A 24,617-nucleotide genomic window follows, 5' to 3' on the forward strand; every position below is an offset into this window, starting at 1 on the left:
AACATTCTCCGTGTACTCGAAGATTGGCCAAGAAGATATTCAACGCAGCTCTTTTCTCGTGCCAAGTACTTGGCCATCTGCTTAAGTCTATAACCAGGAGCATCCAGGGACTTCATCAAGCTTGAACTGTGAAGTCAAATGGGTTTCTTCGGCTCCCAAATCATGCTAGGCACCGCTGTGCATATTTACTGCGCTTGGCGAGTCCAATTCCACACGTATATTTTACTATTCAGCTCATAGTCACATTTATGGCTCCTGCACTTAGTCACACCAAGTTTTCTCTGGGGCTGTCTTTAGGTCGTTAAATTTAAAATACAGATCCGTTTCGACAAAGTAGGCATTTCTGAGTCCTTTTAAATCACCTCTCGAAATAACATTTAACAGACAGGAAATCTGTTTGTGTTCATTTGGACGGTGTTAAGCATCTGCAAATGAGGGTGCAGACAAATGGCTGAAGCACCTGCAGAAGTACTTTCCCAAATAGGTTTTATCTTTTGCCGTGACTCCAGAGTTTACGGCGGCGCTGAGTTGTAAAGCGAGGGGTTTCTGCCGAAGAACATGCTGCTTGTCAAAGCGGCGGTAGAGATAGCTTCTCTGTGTGGGTGGGGGTTCATTATGCAGCGCATAGGATGCCATTATTAGCCCCATTACACACACTGACAAGCACACATTCATTCTCCTGTACCTACTTTTTAAAGCCTCCCATAAATAATGAGGGCTTCAGCCGGCCACGTCTTGGAGGACGAGGGGGAAAAAAAGGTCATTATAGATCAGGCCTCCATTTGTCAAAATTATTTCATAATTTCAGGTCATGAGAAGGGTTTTTGCTTTAGTTAATTGTGAATCAGTCCAATGACATAAATTTCCATTAGCAATCAATTTCCTACTCTCTGCACATTATAACCCTGCCTGTAACCTTTTTGCTATGGCTATCAATAATATCTTTAGGGACAAGTAAATTATAAAGATTTTTAGAAAAACAACAATTTCTTCACTTTTCAGGATTAAAGTTGCAGTACAAAACTTTTACAAAAATAGGTTTTCTCGATATTTATTAAAACTGTCACCATGTCGTGACAGTATGGTATGAGACAGATAACCTGTGAAAAATTTTTGCTCCTCCCACCTCCTCCCAGTGCCACTATTGCGGTCTGCAAAAATGCACCGATCAAAAGCAACCAATCAGAATCAGGAGGAGATCACCCTCCGGTATGCACTGCTTAATGTGCTAATGGCAAAGAAACAACTTAACATTTCAGGAAAACAGTTGATCCGCCATCATTGGTGGCTTACTAGCCTTAGCAATTGTGGCAGGCATTGTTGTAGTAAACCAGGGGTGAACTCTAGAGTGATTGACCGCCGCCTCGACTTGATTCCTTATCGATTCTCTATGTGACTCCCAATAAGTTAGGAAATAAACTCTTTCATTTAAAATATGCATCATGTTATATTTGCTTAAAAATGACAGTCCCTTTGTCAAATGAGCATTTTAATATGAATTGCAACCTACTTTTGCACATCAGCAGTTTTTGTGCAGTCATATTTGCTTTTTTGCCTTTTCAAGAAGGGTCTTTCATGACTTAAGGTGTCTCCAGATGTGGAAAACACCCTCTCAGATGTCACTTATTTTTATTTATTTATTTTTTTTGTTTCTGTCACTTTACTCTTCCCTGCTTCAATGAAAGGATTAGCTAAAAGTGTGCGAGAGCTTACCTCTGGGCCAGCATCTTTCTGGAGGTCCTTGTCAACCAAAGACTCATTATGGTCAGTGTTGACGGGAAGATTGATGTAGCAAAATACAATTCTGCAAGACTTGAGACTTGGGCTGAGGTTCACCTTGCATCAGAACGACCATAAACGGATCCGGAGGTATAAAGTAATAATATAGATCACATTTCCTTGTTAAATGGCCCAGTCAAAGTCAAGATCTTAATCCAGTTAGTAGCGAGACCTTTGAATCGATGCTCACAGTCACTATGCATCCAGTGCTGAGACTGAACTATTCTGACAAAAGGATTTGGTAAAAACCTTTTTTTTAAAAAGATCAACTGTAATTGCAGCAATAGTAGTTCTAAATAGTATTCACTCACATTTAGTTAAATAAGCTGAAATTTGTGACGACAAAAACAAAAGTTGGAAAGAGTTCTGGGGGTGTGAATACTTTTTGGCAGGGACTGTACACATGTCCCTATAGATCTACACTGATGGTCTTTGGACTTCAGCTACGTACCTTTATCCCAGTGCAGAGGCCATGATACTGGACTGATTAAATGTGCTCTGAGTAGTAATCAGTGTGGTATAAGTGCTCCGGCTTCTATCAGAATAACTTGTGTTACAAGCTGCCATGGTGGAAGGAGACACCTGAGAGCTTCCACACTTCCTATCTGGCCTTGTTTTCTCCAAAAGGCCCCGTCAGAAAGGATAATAGAGCCCCTGTTCTCCCAACAGACGGATAATGGAGGGTGGAGTGACCCTCCTTGGCAGACCGCTGCCTCTTCCCTGAACTAGAGAAACCAATATCTGCCCTATCGGCTGATATATGACACTAATACACAGCCTGACTGGGGCCCTAAACAGAAAAGAGGGATTGTTCTGACTTTCGACTGGGCTGTAGGATCCATGACTCTCAGGTACCGCACTGTCTGGCCCGTGAGACCACTCTAATTGCTTTACATCTGTACAAAGGTTTCTTGTAATCGGGCCTTCTGCCTCCATTTGTCTTCCTTTCAGTCTCCTAGTGAAGGCCTTAATTGGTCTTAGTGGGGCTTTTCTTCCACTTAGCTCCTGGGTTTGAGCGAGTGGAAGACGTTACCTCTGGGGGCGGTGCGGTTTGCCGGTTGCTGGTGGAAGGAGAGGTTGCAGAGTAAAAGGAAGTCAATACTTCTTTTACCTTTAACACTTTAATTAATGCTCTCCTGACAAGCAGTTTTTTCCCATAGCTTCACGTGGGGGGATGGGGAGGTGGAAGGGGAGGCTGAGCTGCTGGGATCAACACAGGAATCAGGACTTGTAGAGCTTTTTAGAAAACCTCACATGGAGTCTTGAGGGGCCAATTGACATTTTCTGAGAATCCAACTCTTTCTTTCTCAAGTTGCTGGGGCAAAATTCTTGTGTGCCTGTTCTACTGAAAGATAAAACTCTGTTTTAGCTGCAAGCTTCTTTTCATTTTGAAGCACCTTTCAGACTGGAGCCACAGGCTCTGATCTCGCTGAAATGATTTCTTTTCTTCTGGTTTGTTTTTTCTTCCCTTTGTTTGGAGCTTTGCATATTTTTTGGTGCAAACATGATGATGATGATGATTGGTTTTCTCACGGCTGATTTTCAGACAGATGATATAATTTTCTCACAATGTATGTATCTCATATCAAAAGGCTTCCCAGTAGTCTGACTGGATATATACAGCATTCTTTGTCAACATGGATGTGAGTGGATTGGGGTGCAACTTTGGTGATTTTTTTTAGAAACATATAAACAGATTTAATTATATATTATACATTTATTTTTGCTAAATATTTGGATCCACTTTTATTAACAAAATGAAGAGGCATTTTTTGTTTTCATCTCTCCTGCTGGGACCAGTTCTTAATAGAAATATTATAGCTCATTGGTTATCTTCCATGAACTTGACATTAAAACAGTCCATTGAAGAAGCTTTGATTTTGGGGTCATTCTGGAAACTGAAGGTGCATTCACACCAGCCCTCTTTGGTCCACTTTAATCAAATTGTAGTTTGTTTCCCCAGAAAGTTTTGGAAGGTGCAAATAAGCAATTGAACTGGTCCGCCAACAAACCTGGGTCTCTGTTTGGTTGAAATGAACTCCGGTGCAGTCCGGATGCATATGTGGATGCAAGCAGACCAGAGACGGTGCCAAAAGCGGGAAGTGGTCTGTAGCATAGGGCATTCTGGGTAAACCAAAACAACCAAAACAAACGTGCGAGCTAGCGCAACAAATGGCTTGTGTTTGGTATATTTACCAAAGGCAAAGGAGATTTCCTACAATACCCAAAATCTGACACCACTCAATTTTTGCTTACATTTTGTGAAGAAAGTAGTTGTTTCAATTTCCTTCTATTTGGTTCTTGGTGCAGTGCCACCACATGTGTGAGGAGGAATAGGTTCTTTAAGGGTCGTGGTTCATTGACACGATGCAAGCAAACCTCACCAGCTGATAATGTAACAAATGTTCCCAGTTTACTCCCCAACTCAACCGAGTCTACTGGACTATTAGTTGTGAAAACACCCTTAATTTTAGCCTGCTTTATCCATTCCAAAAGCAGCATTAATAGGTTTTTGGGATCATTGTCCTGCCTGACACCAAACTGTGTCCAAGTTTCAGCTATTTAACTTACTATTATTATCGTCTTTTAATACCCTCTGTGCAGTGCAATACCACTGGCAGCAAAACAGGTAGCTGACGTTCATAGGTCATAGAAAGCCCCACTTTGGCTTCCACAAATAAATTTCACAGAGATCATTCTTTTATTCTTCTGATCACTACACTTTTCACCAAGGTACCTTTTTATTGACCATAGATGTAGGTACATATTGTATTTTAGCTTGAAAATCGTGAAATTGAGTCCAAAAGCTTCTTTCTTAGTAAGCTTGGTAGAGATTGCAAAACCGGTACTCAACAATATTCAAGCTATGGATTGGCTTTACCTTTGGTGGTTTCTGATTTCTCCTGATTAACTTGACAAGGTTTCCTTTCATCAGGGCTGTAAATTATGTTCAACAGTGTAACTGATTTGGGGTTTCCACTGGACAAAATGTTAAACCGGTCTGAATAATAAAGGACGCTAACTTTGAACTCATTACTTACTTACTTTCTGCTAAGATGTCGCTTGTGGATACAAGCAACATCTTAGCAGCCAAGATCTATATGAGGTGTTGGCATCAATGTCAGTTAAAGTCCATCCAACTAGCCGTATTATTAAAACTCTGAGACGATGAGTAACATTTGAAATATACCTACTTACCAAATAAGTATTCCTTTTCAGCTGCCCTTTGGACATATTGATGTTGTGGTGGAAAAGCATTAAACTCTCCCAGTCTCTAGTTTGTTTTCATTGAACCACACAAGATTATTTACTTTTAATAGAGAGGTGCTGTTATCCAAGCCTGATTTGCAGAGTAATGTGACCTACCTCTCTGTCTGACTCTGATCACACTTGTCTCTATGTTTTAGATACTATTTCATGTACATTTTTCCACAAACCACATTTCACGTCTTTAATCTAAGACAGGCCGGAGCATTCCTGGCTTTGTACCTGTACCCTTCTCTTCACCAGAGTGGAGCGGGACTTGTGTGGACTGTTTGGTTCTGCTCGGCTGTCTCCCATGTTTCCTGCAGACTGACTGATAGGGAGCTCTGCTGCCAGGGCTTAAATAGCAGCTGTAAGCGTCCAGCTGCTCCCCGCCACGCTCCACTTCTCCCCAGATGGCTCAGAGACATTCCAGCAGCCCTCCGGAGGAGCGCTCATGAGGAAAGTGTTATGGAGTGGCTCTGTGAACCACCGGGGAGCATCTCTCGGCGCACCACAGCCACCCTCCTCCTACTTCAACCCCGCGGGCCGAACGCCCAAATCAGAGGCAGGATTCTTCTGCCTCCTTTGCCAGTTTACCAACGGGAGGGGGGGAGCACAGATGGTGGTATCCTCAGAGAAAGCCCAGCGTGGAGCGGGGCCTGGGATGGGATGGTGGGTGGAGAGGGGGGCGACTTGGAGAGAGTACACGCTATGCCCGGCCCAGGATGCCATTGATATCCCCCAGCAGATAATCAGGAAAAGTTGGACAATTGGACCCAACTGCTGGGGTAAAATGTGTCTCTTTGCTCACAGGGGCATCTTTGATAAGTAGCTTTTTTTTTTTTTTGTGAGATCGCCTGTTCTCCCAACAGGGGACACGCTGGGTTAAAATGAGCTTGTTCAAAGTCATTCTAATTTTCTTCGAACACTTGCTGTTAATGTATGATGCAGCATGATGTCCTCCAGGGAGCGGTCTCTGACCTTGGCTGCGTGCTTAAGTGATGAATGGTCTATCAACTTCATCACAGCACATCGTCACACCGAGGTAAACTGTGGCATTGTCCACATGAAACAATAGCACGCCAAAAAGATCCCAGAGCAGCATATTTCAGAGCAGATTGATGCTGCTATGAAATATCTTCCCCAAACCTTATGGCGCTTTGCTGAAATAAACTGTGCATATCTCTAAACGTTGAAGAATTTGTTTGGATATGCAGTTTACAGTTGTCACAATGTACATTTCATATATATATATATATATATATATATATATATATATATATATATATATGACCCTAATTCCATTTTCTACTGGAGTCTACAGAGTAAACATGGGAATGCTAACTTTTCCCAAGTAGTTGTTTATCATATTGCGTTTGACTGGTGTAATTATAGATAATGCCACCCTGTGTCACTATTGGTTGTAATTTTTAAAAAATTAATAAAAATTGAGGGGAATCTGGATAATTTCCCACATGAAAGAAAGAAAAGTGCAGTGCAGTGCGAGAACCGGAGTGGAACACATCGAAGGACCTAATCTGAACCCCAGACATTTCTCCAGAACACTTTCAGTCATTTGAACCAGCAAAACTAACAAAGGTTCTATAACAGGTGATCGTTACCTTAACGAGCTAAAAATAAATACCTAATTTTGCCAACTCCAATAATAAGCTCATAAGCTCATATTTCTTGCTGGTAACTTGGCAATTGATAGAATGAAGCAGTCAAATCCTTTTTATCACTTTTATTCTGGTCGCCAGAGCGTTCACCTCTCTCTGCTGTTTTAACTGTCAACTCAGTTCTCTGTCTTCTCCATGCCTTGGCTTGCAGTGACCAGAGAGACAAGAGGAGACATCAGCGATGGATGTTAGGTCACTATTGCTCCCCAGGATGGGGGAGGGGATGTGTGGTTCGTGGTCTGTTGACCTCACTGTTATCCTTGTCATGACAAGAAGCATACATCATTGCAGGGCCTCTAATTCAAACCACATTCTGCCTCAGCTTGATCAAAGCCAGACTGTCTGGACAACAAAATGGCCTGTTATGTCATATTTGACCATATAATCGGAGAGCAATTACAGCTGACAAAATACTCCAGTGATTTTGACTTTCTCTTCTGGTTCTTCCATGTGGGAAGCTAATAGAAGGGCTTTTCTTAAACTATGTTGGAAGCCATGCACTCTGTTGGCCTGGGCGCTCCGGAGTGGAGGTGACGAAAGCTCGGTTTTTATTGGAACACGGCTGCGTCTTCAGAAAGATTGCTCACAAGATAGCAGTGTGGATGCAACCAGTGGCCTAGAAAAATGTTGCTGCGCCACATGATGGCTAACCTCACACACCCACAAGAGGCCGGACTTCCAAAGAGTTTCTGTTCTCTTTGGGCGTTTCATCGTCTCCTCTATAGCAGATGCTAGATTGTGAAGAGTTGTTTCATAAAGTGCAGGTCTCTGATTCTCACCAATAGTTTAATTTATGTCCGTGGGAAATTAATTCAGATTTCATGCTAAGTTGTTTGTACTTCTTTGTATGGCATGCATTTTTCACCACAAGTTGGGGTGAGTTTTGGTCTTATAGGTCCCGGATATGAATGTGCATGTTTTTGGTTGACTCCTTGTGTCTCTGATAGGGACTGATTTTGAAGATAAAAGGTAAGTAGTTCTTGAGTTGTTTGGGTGATTGGCAGGCACCAACTGGTGAAGTTAGCATCCCTTTCAAAGCTTTTTGGTGGAGCTACAGGGCAACTTCAGTGAGTTTTTTTAAATTAATCTTGAGTGCATTCTTCTCTGGTTAAAAATCTAACCCATTGAAACTTTTTTTGAAGAATTTTTGTTCACCCAAATTTTATTACACCCCAAATATTCTGATTTGATACATTGAAATAAGCCAAAAATACAGCTTTCAAAGAACCCAGTTCTGTTCCAAATAAGCACACATCTTGCTTTAATCATAACATTAAGCAAAGTGAGCTGTTCCTTCTCTGTCCTCAAGCTTGGTCAGCGCCGAGAGATCCTTCACTTAAGGCTGAGGTTAGCCACGATTCTGGCTTTCATCCTGTAATAACTTGGTATGCTTCTCCTGCTGACAGTTTACTGCTGAACAGCAACAGACAAAAAACACATTATTTCAAAAAGTGTAATTTAGGACCCTGTTGTAATGTCAACAAAGCTTTTCATGCTTATTTCTGTCGCAATTTTCTCAACAATACTGGTGTGCGTAAAACATGTTGGAAGCTGCACACTTTCCTCTAAAATGCTTCGATTACACACTTGCAAGCCTTTGTGCAGAGAATAAATAGTCTGAACACCGTATGAGGTTGTCCTGGTTAGTACCTTTGTGGTGCTGATATTGTGAGCTGATAGATGTTAAATGTCGGGTCTGTAGCTTTCAGCTCCCTATCATCCTGTACTACTTAACATGCTAATTAATCCTAACCAAAAGACCATGTCAGTCACCTCACGCCCCACCAGGGATGCTCCCACTGGGCTCATCCCGCTTTAATTGAGCACATTTTTCAGGAGCCCGCTGTCCGTGGGATTACATTAGATCCATCTGCTTCAGCCGGCCTACCACCGGCGTGGGCAAAAAGAACCAGGGAGTAGAGGGGTGGAGGGGCTGGATGAGGAGAGAAAAGCTGGAAAATGTATAAATAAACCAAACAAACAAACCAAAAAAAAAAAAAAACACAAACAGACTGAGTGTTTATTAACACCCCTGGGATGAAAAAGGAGGTGAGTGCAGGAAATCATTAGCGCAGGAGAGTCAAACTAGGCTCGTTTGATCTCGCTGATGGAAGAGCAAATGTAATTTAGCGTGCTGTGTGTAATTTGTTTTTTTAGCAGTTAGCATGGGTTCCTTTTAATTTCATTTTGCCTCGCAACAGTCTTTCAGATTAAATATTTTTATTTTGTACAAAGCGGATCTTCGCGAGCCTGGCGGCTCAAAGACCAGCCCTCGACAACAGCTAATGTTTATTCATCTTCGCTTGTTTGCATGTGTGGCAGACAGAATCTTGACAAGAGTGTGCCGTGTCGGCTTTTTATTTGACTACTTTCTGTATAATGAGGCGACTCAGATGTACGCGGTGACAGCTAGCAAATCATAGCAGGAGGATAACAAAGTGTTTTTGTCACTGCAGCTCTAATTATTTGGGAGACGGTGCTGAAGAGGCTGCATCTGTTTTAGCATCTCGCCTCATGTCCTCATTCTACTCAAAACTTGTCAACTACGCAATCCGTCCAAGACCCAATTTTCACACCCAGGTAACCAAACACTTCCCAAACAAACACTTCCAACGTCAGAAGAAAATATCACGTGAAACCTAAGTGACCTTTCAGGGTAAACACCCCCACCTGTAACTGAATGCAGGGTGTGGTCCCACTTATTAGCTCTAGAAATTATATATTTCAGTTGCAGATATCATTTTCTTGGTTTATTTGCATTCAAACTCAGCTTGAGCTTATCTCTCAGATACTTTTTCGCCTTCTGTGGAAAGTGACTCTGCGGTACGTGTGCTTGTCAGGGCGTTACCAGTTTCCGATATACCCTAAGTCGGCTGATCAGTTTCTTTCTGGGCTGCTGAAATTGTAGAAGAAAATGTCAGTCTTATTAGCAGTACTTGTCTGGGACAATACTGTAGGGAAGCAACTTATTGGGTGCTTTCATGTGTTACTGCTATGGTAACACACAAGAGGATTGTCATTGTAATATGTGCCAACATAAGCAATCACTGTGGAACCCTAAGGTGCATTTCCTTCGAGTCCCAACTGATTTCTTTTATAAAATAATATTGACTACACATTTGGTTGGACCAAATTGGACCCTCCAGAACTGCCTTCTTTTTTCTGCCACTGTCACAAAGTAATTTTTAATGACATACTGTGTGAACAAACTAATCCATGTGTGACTTTAATTGTGTTATTTAATGGAAATTGTGAAAATTAGTTTTTTAATATTAGCTCAAAATTGACAGTTTTGTCTTGCTATTATTTTTTAACCATTGTCAGTCAATCTGAGATGCTTTTATATGTATATATAATTTTTCGTTTCACTATTTGTGTTAAGCCATTGAACAAATCGAACTTGCTAATCCTGAGCCATTCTTGAAGGTACACACAGCACGGTGTTTAATTTTACCTACTTTGTGATCCATCCGGTGAGATGGGAAAGTAAAATCTTTGATCTCTAACTGAAGCCATGCCTGATTTCCAGATACGCCTTCGTCCTGTGCAAGATTTCTGACCACTTCAAAGCGACACTTTCCTTGCTACCAGACTCTTAAACAGAATGTTCTTTAATGTAAGAGCAAAGGGAGCTTTGCATATATCAGCTGTGTACCTGGCAGAGCCTGCAGGGGTTGTTAGCTCCAACGGTGCCGCCGGTATAGGCATTACTCTCGGGCAGATTGTTGGCAGAGAACCACTTTCTCTCAGACAGTTGCTAGCTGGCTATAAGCCGCACAGCATTCTTCCTCCACCTTGCTCTCCGTCTCATCATGGCGGCATGAGAAGAAGAAGAAGGAGGAGGAAAAAAAACTCTATGGAGCTCTGTAATGATACGTGGCGAATGTGCAGCACTGCGTTGATTGTCAACGGCAGCAGCTGCGCAGATAGCCTGGATGATGGAAAATCAGTGGGACCTCATTTTGGTTTGCCAGTATGAATATTAATGGCTCGTTTCCAGGCCATGGCTAATGATGAGGAAAATTCCCTAATAAAAACTTGATGTGATGGGCAACGACCCGCGGGGTCACTGGAGACAGTCAAAGTTAATAGTGTGCCATCAGGTGTGAGGAGTTAAGTGATTAGAGGCACAGAACCTAATCCTGATGTTTTTCTCCCCCCTCAGCTATGAGTCAGAGCGGAGAGAGCAGGGAGGGGAGGAGAGGGAGCAGCAGCAGTAGTGGAGGTTTATGTTTTTTGACAGCAGAGGGTCGTAGCCTTTACAGGGCATACTTCCAGTGAAAATAAACCACAAATGTTGTAGCTAATGGTAGATGTAAGAGGTAGTTGTGTTTTGTTTTTTTTGTGTGTGGTTTTCGTACAGTTTCCAACCGTATTAGTAATGTGCCACAAGGGATCATTGAAAATAATAGGAGCATTGATGATAATCCCATGCAATTGGATCATTTTAGTGCCAGTATTGCAACAATATCTTATGATACCCCACCCTCACTTAAGGGGATGAATCTGGGGGTGCTGTGGTGGCGCAGGGGTTAAGTACAACCCACATAAGGAAGACCTTAGTCTTTGACGCGGCCGTCGCAGGTTCAATTCCTGACCTGTTGACCTTGGCCGCATGTCTTCCCTCTCTCATTACCCTACTTTCCTGATATAGCTCTTTCAAATAAAGGCTACTAGAGCCAAAAAAACCCTAAAAAACAAAAAGGGGATAAATCTGAGCAAGCATTCAGAGACATTTACTGTTATCGGCCATATTTCACTCTTGTGCTTCTTGCATAGGTCTTAAATTAGAATGTTTTTATTTTTTCACATTTACTCAGTTACCTTCCTAAGTCATAAAAGGAGATGAACAGGACAATATTTTATCATTATTTTTTGGGGAAAACTAAGATTTGTTCTCCCCAAAGAAGTGAAGGTTTTACAAATTACTGTAGGTTAACTCAGTCCAAGTTTGACAGATCTCTATGTTGTGCTTTTTTGCTTTTGTCTCTGTCTAAGGTGGTTTTAAGTGTCAAAAAGCATTGAAAATACAATCTGTTATTTTTCACCTGTTGAATAAAGATTTCATACTGGGTATGAAAGAATTTATGTTCATTGAAGGTTTGCCTTGAAAAGTATTTCAGATTTTGAGCTGGTTAATTTGAGTCCACATTTCTTTAAAAAAAATAGTAAAACATAAGCTACAAAACAAATTCTAACTTTAGACTCATTAGCCAGAGATGGTTTTCTTTGGTTTCTTTGGCTGCTTATTTCATCGCTTATTTCATCGGATCACTTAAATTTAGGTTTGTCGCTTTATGTACTCAACTCGTACAACTGCACCGACCATCTTTGGAGGTTCTGGCCACGTTATGTGTCCACCAACATCAAGTCCTGCCTTTTGCAGTGTGGATTGTCAGTACTTTGCTTGGTTATTTGTGAAGTTGCAGATTTGTTGCCAATCACTTTTTTGGGATCTAGATCATTCAAAAACATTGTGACATGCGGATTCCCATATTTGTGGATTTTTCTGTGGAACGTAACTCCCAAATATTTGTGGATGTTTTTCATAAAGCATATCAAAAAATATTCAAAAGAAAATGCATCTGTGACATAACTTGGCACAATGATACTTGGCATACTATTGGTTGAGCTCCATTTGTTATCGCCAAGAGCAGAGATAAATGTCACATCGTCCTATTTATTAAAACCACATCAGTCCAGTTCTAATGAAGCAGTCTTAGACTCAAAAGTATTTTTTTCATCCCAGCTTTAAAAACCATTTTGAAATTCTTGCTTCTTTTGGCTGAGGTCTCTTAGAAATTTATTTTGCATGACTTATACATTATACATTATTATACATGATTGAAGACACATTAAACAGTTATAAAAATTGCATTTTGGAGGAATTTGGGCTCAGAGGAAGAAAGCCATTCATTGAAAATGATCTGGAAAACATTCAGAGTTGATTTAGCCCCCTTTGTAGTTAACTCGGACATTTGAGTGTTTAAGACTATAGAAACCAGAGGCCACAGACCATGAATGTATTATTCGACAGAAGGTTTTGTTTCTTGCTTCTTTTCTCCTACGTTTGTACTTAGGTTAGATATGTTCTGGATAAAGATTTACATTTGAAAGGAAATTATAGCCAGATGTTGGCCTGCTTAGTGGTCTTAGCAAGTTGTATTCAGGCAGAAGTCTGCTTAGACCCAATGAAGCATTTTGGCTTGTAGAGAAACGTTAACCATAAGGGACTCTGTCAGTGTGAACCTCTGAAACACTCAAGGTGTGTTTGGTATTTCTTTTAAGATCTACACTTTCCTACCATTGCAAGATGTTTAGTGTCAGCCCCACAAAATCTTCCTTACTTTAAGGTTTCCTTGGTGTCATGTTGAATTTGCTTCCACTCCCTGAACGTAGACATCAGTAACCATTTATGGCACATTTATTTTCACCTTTCCTGAAGACATGCAACAAGAAAACAGCTGGTAATCATCTGTTAACTTTAAAACCCCAATCTTTTTCTAGTCGGTGAACACACTATTCGATCTGATAGGCCACGCAGACCACTATTTGGTACTTAAGTAGTTACTGAGTGAAGAAGACATTTTGCAAAACTGCAACAGAAACACTTTTTTTCGTATCACACGAGTCAGAAGACGCCAGCGTTTCCTCTGATGGATTATGAGCGCTAGCGCCATTAATCAATCAATCAAATTTTATTTGTATAGCACATTTCAGCAGCAAGGCATTTCAAAGTGCTTTACATCATATCAAACACAGAAACACAATGCAACATAGAATCAACAATCAGCATTACATTAAGTCAATGTATGATTGAATTATAAATATGTATACCTCATATAAGTGCTTTCATACATCAAAGCAATGATTTTTAATGGCTTATGATGTGAATAAGCTTATTCACATGTGATTTTAATTTTATTTCTTATTTATTGTGAATACTGAAATTGCAAGTTTGTGTTTTTTTCGTCCTTAGAAGAATGTAAACAAAGACTTGCGCTAATTTGTAATGGAAACGCAGCTATTGTTATTAGCACCTCTTTGGTAGACATCTGGGTGCTTACAACCCTACTTTCATTGGACCACATCCTGAATGTGAAATTTTTTCATAATAATTAAATAATCTGAATACATTTAAGTGACATAATTTTGTTCTAAGTTCTTGTTTTTGGGGGCAAATTCAATCCAGTGTACCTTAAGCTCACCCGTCTTTTCCCTCTCAGCTCTATGTGTTGTTCCTTAATTCACACTGGTGGGGCTGACAGACTGAGGTGTGCGAGTGTGAAAGAGGGAGTGAGTTAGGAGAGGAGAGATGGATGTGGGAGGTGTGAGTGGGGGGAATTTGGGAAACATGCATGGCACAGATCTCCATTTTACCATCCTCTCTCTCTATTCCCCATGAATAATGTGGCAGACCTCTTCACCCAGCGGTAGGCCAGGCACGGCGCCATATCAAGCCATGCTGGAGGAAGAGGTTTCCAACTTGGCAGGTCTGGGCTCGGATGCATCCTAGGCCCCCGCAAACCATCCCCGCACTCATCCCCAACCTGCAGAGAGGAGCGCTGGGCTCCAAGATGGCAATCAAGGCTTGATTTGCCAACACATTTCCAATGATTAAAATGTAATTAGCACAAGCGAGCGCCTCCTCCCCAGCTAATTTCCACGCACGCTGTGACAGGCAGGCGTTCGGCGGCGCCCAAGCCCCAGCAGCAGATGGATGGAAGAAGCACTGGTAGGAGGAGGAGGAAAGACGGGGGAGAAGCATTTTGCCACGCGACTGTTTGCATCAGAAAACCATCAGGACGCTCAGCTATATCAGGAAGGAGGGAATGAGGGGGCTCTTCACGACAGCACATCAAATTGGCGCCGTCAGAGCTGACCCCGGCGGTGGCTGCCATCCTTCATGCTGTCTGTCCCACTCTTCAGGCACAGAGGCAGATTGGTGTCTATATAGGCGTTAGCCCCTATATCCATCCTGCAGGACAACCTGGCTCAGGTTGATAAACACAAATCACACTTTGTGGACTGGTGGCACCTTAACGAAGCCCCCCATCAGCCATAATTAATTCTAAGGCTGCGGTGAGCCAGCAACAATAACCCAGGGCTAATGTCCTTTAATGCAACCACTGCACATTCACTTCTTTAATGGACAGTATCATGTTAAAATCGACTCTTTGGAGCTTTACATTATGTTATAATGTTTTTTTCTCATCAAAAATATACCTGCCTTGATTCTTTCATTCATGTTTGAGAAATCCTTTTATCTCCCGTGGCAACCATTCAGCTGTGCAAAACGCCAGGGTGGACCAAGCATTGCCTTCCTGGCAGATGCAGTTTCCAAGCTCCCTCTGACTCCCCTATTCAGCTCCTTCAGACTAGCCAGCAGCAATTAGCAAACATCAGGTGGATCTGTGCATCTGCTGAGTTTTTATACAAGCTACTTTTTTAGTGCAACAATGATAAAAAAAAACGTTGATAGAGGAGCGATGTTGTGATGACTGCCTGGAGGTGGAGGTGGCGCAATTTCAACTAATTTAATTCCAGAGTCAAATTTTCTATTTGACCTTTAGCATTTTTATAACCGAAGGTCTGTATTTGCCTGAAAAATACATAATTCTGCCCCTTTAAGAAAATAATCCATTACAGACATCTGATAAGGATGCAAACAACAGATAGAGAATTATAAGTCTCGCTCTTTTGACATTAAAAATTTCCGCTGTAACATCATGTTCCCCCCCCCCCCAAATTGCTAAACATCTGTTAGCATTTGTGAAGCGGTAGATTTCCAAAGGCCTATGTTGGCCAAGAGAGCATGGCATGCTTTGCCTTGCACGCATGCCTGTGTGATGTGGTTACCTCTTTAGTACAAACATTTTTCTGCGGGCAACTATGCCAGACTTTGGCAAGCTCCGTTGCTCACTGCGGCTGCGCCATTTAGGATTCAGCCCGTGGCTCCTTGGGTTCCCTCTCTCACCTCCCAACCCGCTCGTTTCCCCTCTACTGGGCCAGTATTACACTCAGCTGGAGAGGATTTAGTGCAAGAATAATTTACTCCTACTTTCAGACCAATATAAACAAAAGGCTCTCTGCTTGGACAGAGTGTAGGGAAATTTGTAAGAGCCCTCAGCCAAAAGAGAGGCCTGAGTGAAAGCAGAGGAGCAATCAGAAGTGTTCCGGATGTGAGCCAACATCAACAGCTCTTAGAGCTGAAGCTAATGTTTGACATTCCTGTGTTACTTAAACTAAACACTTGGGTTTTAGTTGTACGGTGTGCAAATAGCGGCAGGCCTGGATAGAGTATCATTTTTCCTTGTCGGCCGTCTCCTGGGACTGGTGGGTTCCTTACTGTACATCACTGCTGCTTTGATGAGTCCCCGGTTACAGAGAAGTAATGATTCCCCTTAAACTTTTTAAAATTTGTGATATTGCAAGTGCAAATTTCAACGCTTGTAATTGTGGCCTTATGCGATAGACCGACACAAAGTACTGCATAATTGTGAAGTGGAAGAAAAATGATACATGGTATTTAGCAGTAAACCACTGTCTATACCCACAAGTCCATTTAGCGTCTTGGGCAACACAACCAACCATCCACACACTCATGCCTAAAGCCAATTTAGAGACCAACTAAAATAATGTTTTTGGACTGTTGGAGGAAACCAGAGTCCTCAGCATGCATAGGGAGCACCTGCAAATTATGCTACCAACTGTACCACTATGCAGTACTTCAGTTGTACTTTGATGCCTCTAAATAAAATCTTTGGGTGCACCGATTGCAGATTGCTAGCCAATCACCGCTGTTTAAAAACCCTGACCTGCCGATTCCAATTTCGGTCAATGCTGTTTTTGTTTTGTCTGAAAAGACACTAATATAGATACAAAGTTACTAAATTAGCAAAAGTGGGCCGAGTATTGTTAACACGTAGATATGACCTGGGCGCTGGGTTTGTTGATCTCCTCTCACAGGAGATCAATTTTTCCAATCTCCCAAAATTAAGACAGAACAATAGTCTTCAGACACTACATAGTAAGAAAGTCTACTTGAATGTAATTTAGTTTTTTGTATAAAACCAGCTGTTCCACCATGACAAAGGCATAGGAACACGTCACAAAGGGGTCAATAGAGGTCAACAGCAATGTTATTGTCAATGTCCAATGTATTTGTTTGGCACATTTAAAACGGCAACGGTCGACCAAAATGCTTCACAAATTACACTAGGCATCACATTAAACAAAGATTAAAGCAATCTAAAATAAAACACAGACATGAACAAGTAACAAAAAGCAGGTTGAGTAAAAGAGCACTTAAACCTAACATTTAACAAACCAACGATTCTACATGAGTGAAAGAGAAGGAATGAGGCACTATAGTCCCTCACTTTATCTCTCTCTCTCTCTCGCTCTCTCTCTCTCTCTCTCTATATATATATATATATATATATATGTATATATATATATATATATATATATATATATAGATAGATAGATAGATATTTTTATAGTTCTGGTCAGGTAATATCCAACTGTTACCCTTTCTCTCAAAAAACTGTTTAACATCAAATATTCATCACAAACTATGGCAATCTTTTAAATCATATCCAACTTCTAAGTTACTTTTGCATGTTACGCCGATAACTTCTGCTAGTCTTCAATCTGTTTCTTGTGAAAGAATTGCTAAGAAGTAGAAAAAACATTTTAAAAAATCCCACATATGCAGAGCTTCTGCTCCTGCCTGCCTAAGGCTACGTTTTGCATGGGGGATCGCATTAGTTCACTCTGATCACTTATCAGTGAGTGACAGCTCTGACTCGCTTATGCGCCCGAAATGTGTTTTTATCTTTTTAGAGGTATTATTATTTGTTGCTTTCCGCCCTCCGCTTGAGCGGTGAGTTCAAGGCGGCTTTGCTGTGCGCGGTGAAAGGACGATCGAATTGCCTGCCCTCGCCTGTCAGGTCTGATCTCAGGATTTTTTACTTTCCTCGTTATAAAGGTATTTCCATTTTATTAAGTTTTTCTTTTCTTTTTTTTTTTTTTTGCCACCCTTTGTCGCTCTGGAAAATTTGCATACCTCTATTCGCAGGGAAGAAAGTAATGACAGCAATTTCTTTTTTCTTTTCTCTCCCCCCACTAGCCGTGTGAGTGCTTCGTTTAGTGGCACCTGCGAAAGCGACAGGCGCGGGGATGAGAAGTGAAAGAGAGCAGTTGATTAAATCATCATCAAGTCGCAGCACAGAAAGTCAATTCTGCTCGCCGTCTACAATGATATCCTTTTATCTTAAAGTAATGAGCTATGGCACTTTTGCATCGGGTAATACGATGAGTTCCATTAGCATGTTCCATTTGCTTCACAAGCAAGGGCAAGTCATTCCAGCCGGCTTCTATCTTGGCAATCAAAGCAATTGGCTGCACAGCGAGAGAGCAGAGAAAGGAAGGATGGGGAAAAAAAACATGATAGAAAAACAGAAGACATGTTTTTGTGGATCACAACGCAGTGGAAGAAACTAAAATGATGTCCATTATTTAAACCCTTTTGCTCGCCGGGTGTTTTCAGTTTGTGTGTTGTACGGAGAAAAAGAAAGAGCTAATGAGCGCATTCTCACACTACTGATGTCACATACAGGAAGATCTGATGGGAACTAATTTTGACTGCTGCTGCATTAGTTAGCCCTGCATGGGAGGCGATGTAAAAGACACGGTAAGGAGACACACCTATTTGTTGCCAAGCACCGAATCCATCAATGGAAGTTTTTTTCCAGATTTGTGGCACATAGAAGCTGAATGCTGCTTCCCCATGTTTGGTTGTAGTTCTGGAGATGCAGACAGACCAGAACCAGAGGACCTGAGTGGTGTGGAAGTTTGATACATTCAGTAGTTTATTAACTACAATGAGTATTTTAAAGTAAGTTCTCTGACCTACAGAGAGCCAGGCAGACCTGTGAAGGTACTGTTGCATTAATCAATCCAACTAAGTACATAGATGAGTTTCTCTAGACCTTGCTGTGACATTAGTCTTCTAGTGCTAGAAATGTTGTCAAGTGGTAGAAGGCCAGCTTTTTAACTCTCTTTATGTGACTCTGAATGTTCAGGTCAGAGTCCATCACTACACCCAGATTCGGGGACTGATCATTAGTTTCTAGATGTAATAACTGAAGCTGCCTCTAGATTGTTCCTTAAAAGGTAACATCTACAGTCTTCCTTATCTTGACTTTTGGGGGTGTGGCCAATCAGCTCCAAAGAAAGTGAATGGCGCTCCAGGATTGGCTGCTTTGTGATGTCAAGTAGGTGAGGCATTTAAGCTACCTAGTAGTATTTGCTTTCAAATGTTTCAGATAAGCTCTCCAAAAGAAATCAGCAAATAGGCAGAATTTTCTCAAATAGTTGGGAGTCACATTCTGTATAAAAATTTGCAAATAGGTGAATCATTGAATACTGAACTGTGACTAGGCAGGGAAAGTGGGTTAGAGGGTCCACTGTAAACTGCTGTTGAATCTTTTCAACTTGATACATGACTTTGAATAATAAAACAGTGAGCAGGTGCTTGGAGGATAAAATTCCCATAATGTGATAGCTACAGCCTGAGAAAAGACTTTGTTTAAAGCAGCCAGGGCAAAAGGATTGTTCTGAGGTATTTTGCCTACGGAGCAGCCATAGTTAAAAAGAACCAAAAAACTTTTAATGGGGTTTTTTCAGCTGTGATAACAATGTGCAAAGATAGAATGAAGTATGATGTGTGAAGATCTTAACTTGAGAGAAAATTTGAGAAAAGTGTTAAATATGGTGAGATATTTGCATATCTATACTGTGCCAGTGAAGGGAAAACAAGACACATATTTCTTTAAGTTGTTCTTAAACATTTCAGGTGTGGGAATATCCTATACCTAGGACAGGGTGAAAAAGCACAAAGGGTTTTTTTTTATGAAAAAAATGGCAATAATTGAGCAAGAACTGCAACATGGAAATCAGAATTTCTACTGTCATACCATGGGAGTCATTGATTTCATAGCGACAACTACACTGTCCAAATGTGCAGACATGTAGTTCATCTGGCAAAGATGTCTTGTCAGAAATTGCCAGAGTTTCAGTCCAGCTTTTACCACTCTTCCTTTAATGTTTGCCAGTCTTCACTTAAAAAACTAGAATGTTTAGTCCTAAAAAAGTACTTCTAAACTATAAATGAGTAATGGACTTTGATTTAAGCACTTTGTGTTGCCTTGCTGCTGAAAATGTGCTGTATAAATAAAATTACCTTTACCTTTTACCTTTAATTTTTTAATCGTGTTAATTACATAGTCTGTAATTCATTAATCAAAATTTAATCAAAACCATATATTAACAAATAAGCAATATTCTTAACTCCAAAACCATTTGTGTTGCTATGGCTCCTTCTCTGTGTTGTATGATTTGTTGTTATGAAATAGCCAGCAGCCGAGAGATGCTCAGATTAAAAAATAATGCTAAAATATGAAATCACTAATCTCTAATGAAAAATAAATTTGTGATGATGCCCGGTATTGCTTGTTTACACCTACGAAATATTTTTTCCAACTAATTGAAAAACTGAATTAAGTTAATAGCCTTCAAGGTCATTAGTGGATCCTATTATGAGCTTCATTATATAATGCTATTGCCTCATCAAAAACATACCTGGAATGTTGCTTTGACTCTTTCATGCATGTTTGAGAAATCCTATAATCTCCCATAGCAACCATTCAGCTGTGCTTGGGTGGAATGACCTCTGCCTTCGAGGCGTGGCTCCTCCTCAAAGCTGCCGTTTCCTAGTTTCCAACTCACAGAGCAACCCTCTCCTACTCTGCTCCTTCAGACTAGCCAACAGCAATTAGCAAACACTTGGATGAACTGAGCTGAGCTCATCATGCTTAGTGAAGCGCTGGTGAAAATGTTGAGAGGAAAGAGAAGGACCTTTTAAAGAGACAGAGACCCAATTCCAAGGTGTGAAATTCCAAAGTCAAATTTCTTTTAAGTTATATTTGATAGATATAGCATTTTTCTAACAAGTGAAGGTAGCATACTTACTTAATTGTGCCACTATGTGTGAGGAAAATACATAATCTTGCCCCTTTAATGTTCACTGATGTTTATTTTTCAACAGTAAAACAACACTTTCAAGGTCATTTTTATCTAAATTTCTGCTGACTTATCTGCTACTCATTACAGCGATTAGCACAGTGGAAATATTTCTATGCTCTCGATAACATTTGTTGTTGTTTTTTTTATCTTTATTAGAAACAGCTGAGTGTGTTCAGAAAATCTGAGCATGTTATGAACCATCAAGTTTTGTGCTTGTTATCAGTATCAGGTCAGAATCTCTCGGATCATGACAACCCTGCTAACACGTAATGATGATCTGCACTTAGCTGTCATTATCCACATTTATTCCGTCAGCTCTGACAGGCCGCGGGGGCTGCAGGTCCTCTGCATGCCTCTTTAAAAAAATGTGGGGTGGGGAGAATGCTGTGGGAGATAGCAAAAGAGCGAGACAGAAATGGAGCAGGAGAGCGTCTGTGGAGTGTTTGCCCAGTGCGTTTATTGCCTCTGCATAATTTATGAGCTGCTGGAGCTGACCATCATGGCAGTGTGCCGCGGGCGGCCCCTGGGGCCGTGTGGGACAGGCCTGTAAATTGGATGCAATGCTCCTGCTGAGCTCACAGGGTTTCCCCCCCTCCACCACCTCCTGCCTATTTTTTTTCTTCTTCTTCACCATCCAGCCTGAGAAACAGATCAGCCTCAGAGCCAGCCAGCTACCTTTTGAGTTAAAGGAGATAAAGGGGGAAAAAAATAACAGGCAGGGCCTTCTGTTGCTCACTCCCTAGGCTGTCAGTCATATCTCCCTCCTTCTCCTTCCTTCCTTCCTTCACTCCTGCTTTAATCGCCACCCAACAATCCCCTCTTCCCCCGCTTAACCCCACCAGTTCACTCCTACCCACACACTGTGCCAGGCCCCCTACCCACAATCCCTCCATCCCCAGTGCCTTCTTCATTACCGACTCCAGTGCTTCTGTGCGCCTCAGCCATATGCACAGCGTTGAGGGCCGCCAGTCACCCAGCATCGCGCTAATTAGTTGATAAAGAATTAAGTGGACCTTGAAATTGAAATTGGAACGAAAAAATGAAATCCAGCCACCTTTTTTTTTCTTTCTCCTTCCCTCCGTCGCAAAGTTCCTTCCTCCTCTTTGTCGTCGTGCCATTCCCGGCCTCGAGCAGCAAGTCTTCTTGTGGAAGTGGTATTGGACTTGTCTGAATCTCGCAGTACGCGGGGTTTGGCGTTAACGAGGACGCAGCCGCTCACGGCGAACGTGCTCTCGCGTGTTCTAATGAACTGGTCTGATAATATTTGTTTACTGTGGCTGTGAATGTGCAATAAGTTGCTTTTGAATTAAAATCTGGCACTCATTTTATGAGCAGGTTTTATATAAACAAAGAGCCTGAAAGCATTTCTCCTAATTTCTTCCTTGTCTTTTTTTCTTTTTCTTTTCTTTTTTTTGCAGTGTGACACAGAGAGTGACCAGGAAGACAAGGTAAGCCTGTTATTCTCTTCATACACCAGTGACTGCGCTGCAGGCTTCAAGATATTCAGCAATATTCAAAATGAGACCATCTTTAAGACTGAGGATTTCATGTAATTAGAATTAAACGTCAACTTAATAAGTACTCGACGGCCTTAATTACTTATACATTAATTATGAATGACTTAATGAGAAGCAAAATCTAAATCTATTTGGGTTTTAGGGTTTGGGGATGATTTAAATTAGACTGTTGTAACTGTCTTGAGTGGTGATTTTTGCTTAAATCAAGCCATCAATGAGGTATTTTTAGTCTGAGATCCAGTTCCTGAAACCTTACCCCGTACCTTGTCTATGCTTCTCTCACTTTTTAATTAAATGGAAATTATTGTGTATTTTTATTCCTGTAATGTTAAAGCTTCTCTCACACAGTTTTTCTTTTATCAATGAAGACTTCAATTTTGTGAAATATCAAATCTGCTTCTATGAGTCACTTATGACAGTTAGCTCATATTTTGTGCATTTAATTTTTTGTTTAATGGAAATTGTGTTTTTTCGACATTAGTGTAAAAATAGACTGGAAACACTGCTAGTGTCCCAATGATTTGTTCTTTCTTTAAGACTATCTGATCATGGTCTACTAATTGTTAGCTTAGAACTCCTTCAGCAGTGTATTTGTTGCCCCAAGTGGTCAGTTATAAGCTGATATGATCAGGAAATTAGGTCAGACTGCCATTCGTTGGAGCCACTTCAGGTATTCAGCAGGCCTGAATCTTCATCAGTGCAGACAAAGTGTCTGCATGAAACCAAGTAATGTTGGTTTTGAAATATTTCAGCAGCACTTAGCTACATTCCATATTTTACACCATCTGCTATGATGCTCATACCATACAATTTTTTCAAATGTCTCAGGTTGTTAAGTTAGCAGTTTGCAAAATAGATTGTGTTATGTTTATTTGAAATTCAAACACCATCAAGACTGTCATATGTTAATGGGAAGGATAATTTTTTTAGAGAAGTTTGTATTACTTTTTCCAAACTCAGTGCAGCTGATGTAGTCATGGTTTGTAAGCTTCTGATTAATTGAGTTAAATGGAAGCACGCCTGTGGATATTTTGTAAGGCAGCACTTTGACCTCCACAGTGTAATTCAAATAAACGGGTAGAATTTCCAGTAGCACAAGGTGCCACATAGCTGTTCAAACAACTATAGGAGAGTAAAAACAACATCGCAATGTTCTGGAATCATGCTATTCAAGGAGGAGACAAGTTCTGTGTGTTTGTGAGATGTGTTTTGGTGTGAGATGTGCAAATCAACACTTGAAAAAAGCAAAAGACCTTGTGAAGAAGAATGCTAAAATTGGTGAGAAAGTGTCATTGTCTACGGTGTTGAGTCCTGTACTGACATGAAAAATACGTTTTGTAAATACAGTTAGAAAAAATTATTTATTTATTTTCTTTTAAAAAATGGCCCCTGTTTTGACAAAATCTTAACTGTCATCTCAGTCCAATGGAAAACTATTGAGAATAGCTGAAAAAGGTGTGTATGATGACAGTGCCCCACAAACTGGGTAGTTTTGGCAGTTCTGTCTGTGAGGAATGGGCCAAAAATCCAGCAAACCCAAAACGTCAAAGTCACTACTCGCGCTACTCACACTAGCTGCATATCCATTAACCACAAATTGCGCAAATTTAAATTACAAAAAGAAATTCTTTTTATGGAAACAAGCTAATTTAAACTGAAGAAAAGATAAATAAATACATTTTGGTGCTAGGATGAGGTGATTCTTCAGCCGTAGCATAATAGATTCTTTTGCCAAACTGCAAAGTAAACATTTTTCACATCATACGAGTCACATGACCAACAGCCAAATGTTACTACTGGCGAAAACAACAAAGAAGACGACAGGAAGTAGTAGGAGGACGATGGTTTGTTTTTGCCTTTTCAGATAATGTGCAGCTGGCTCCACCAAAGCTCTCACTGCATCGCACAGTTCATTGTGCGATGCATCATGTGTCATTCAAACGTGTTGAGTTTTCTGCTTGTCTGTAAAAACGCAAATTGCAATTTCCCCAAAACGCTGCATATGTATCTGCTCTTAAGTATAAGGGGTTTGTCACTCCAACGCCTGAAAAAGACGATGGCTGGTAGATGATGAGCACTGGTGCCATGGCTGAATTATAAATACAAATCATATGAGTGTTTGCATCCATCTTTGCCATGATTTTGAATGACTTATGAATAAATTTATTGCTGTGCGATTTTAACTTCATTTCTTATTCAGTAGAAACACCACAATTGCAAAAAAAATGTTTTAAACACAGCCTGATACAGATAACGATCTACGCTCATTTGCAATGGAAACGCAGCTAATGAGCAGCTTAAACAA

The 24,617-nt window shown here is 40.8% G+C and overlaps 1 protein-coding gene across 17 annotated transcripts in view; it reads left to right on the top strand.

The window, feature by feature from the left end:
• Positions 1-24,617, top strand: part of auts2a (activator of transcription and developmental regulator AUTS2 a) — a 336,296-nt gene that overhangs the window by 187,451 nt on the left and 124,228 nt on the right. For all 17 annotated transcript variants that reach the window (XM_044141275.1, XM_044141274.1, XM_044141280.1 and 14 more), the window contains one exon: positions 22,214-22,243. In XM_044141275.1, the coding sequence (XP_043997210.1) occupies positions 22,214-22,243 (30 nt within the window). The remainder of the gene's footprint in view (positions 1-22,213; positions 22,244-24,617) is intronic.

The sequence above is a fragment of the Gambusia affinis genome, linkage group LG15 (assembly GCF_019740435.1).
Source record: "Gambusia affinis linkage group LG15, SWU_Gaff_1.0, whole genome shotgun sequence".
Classification (NCBI taxonomy): Eukaryota; Metazoa; Chordata; class Actinopteri; order Cyprinodontiformes; family Poeciliidae; genus Gambusia; species Gambusia affinis.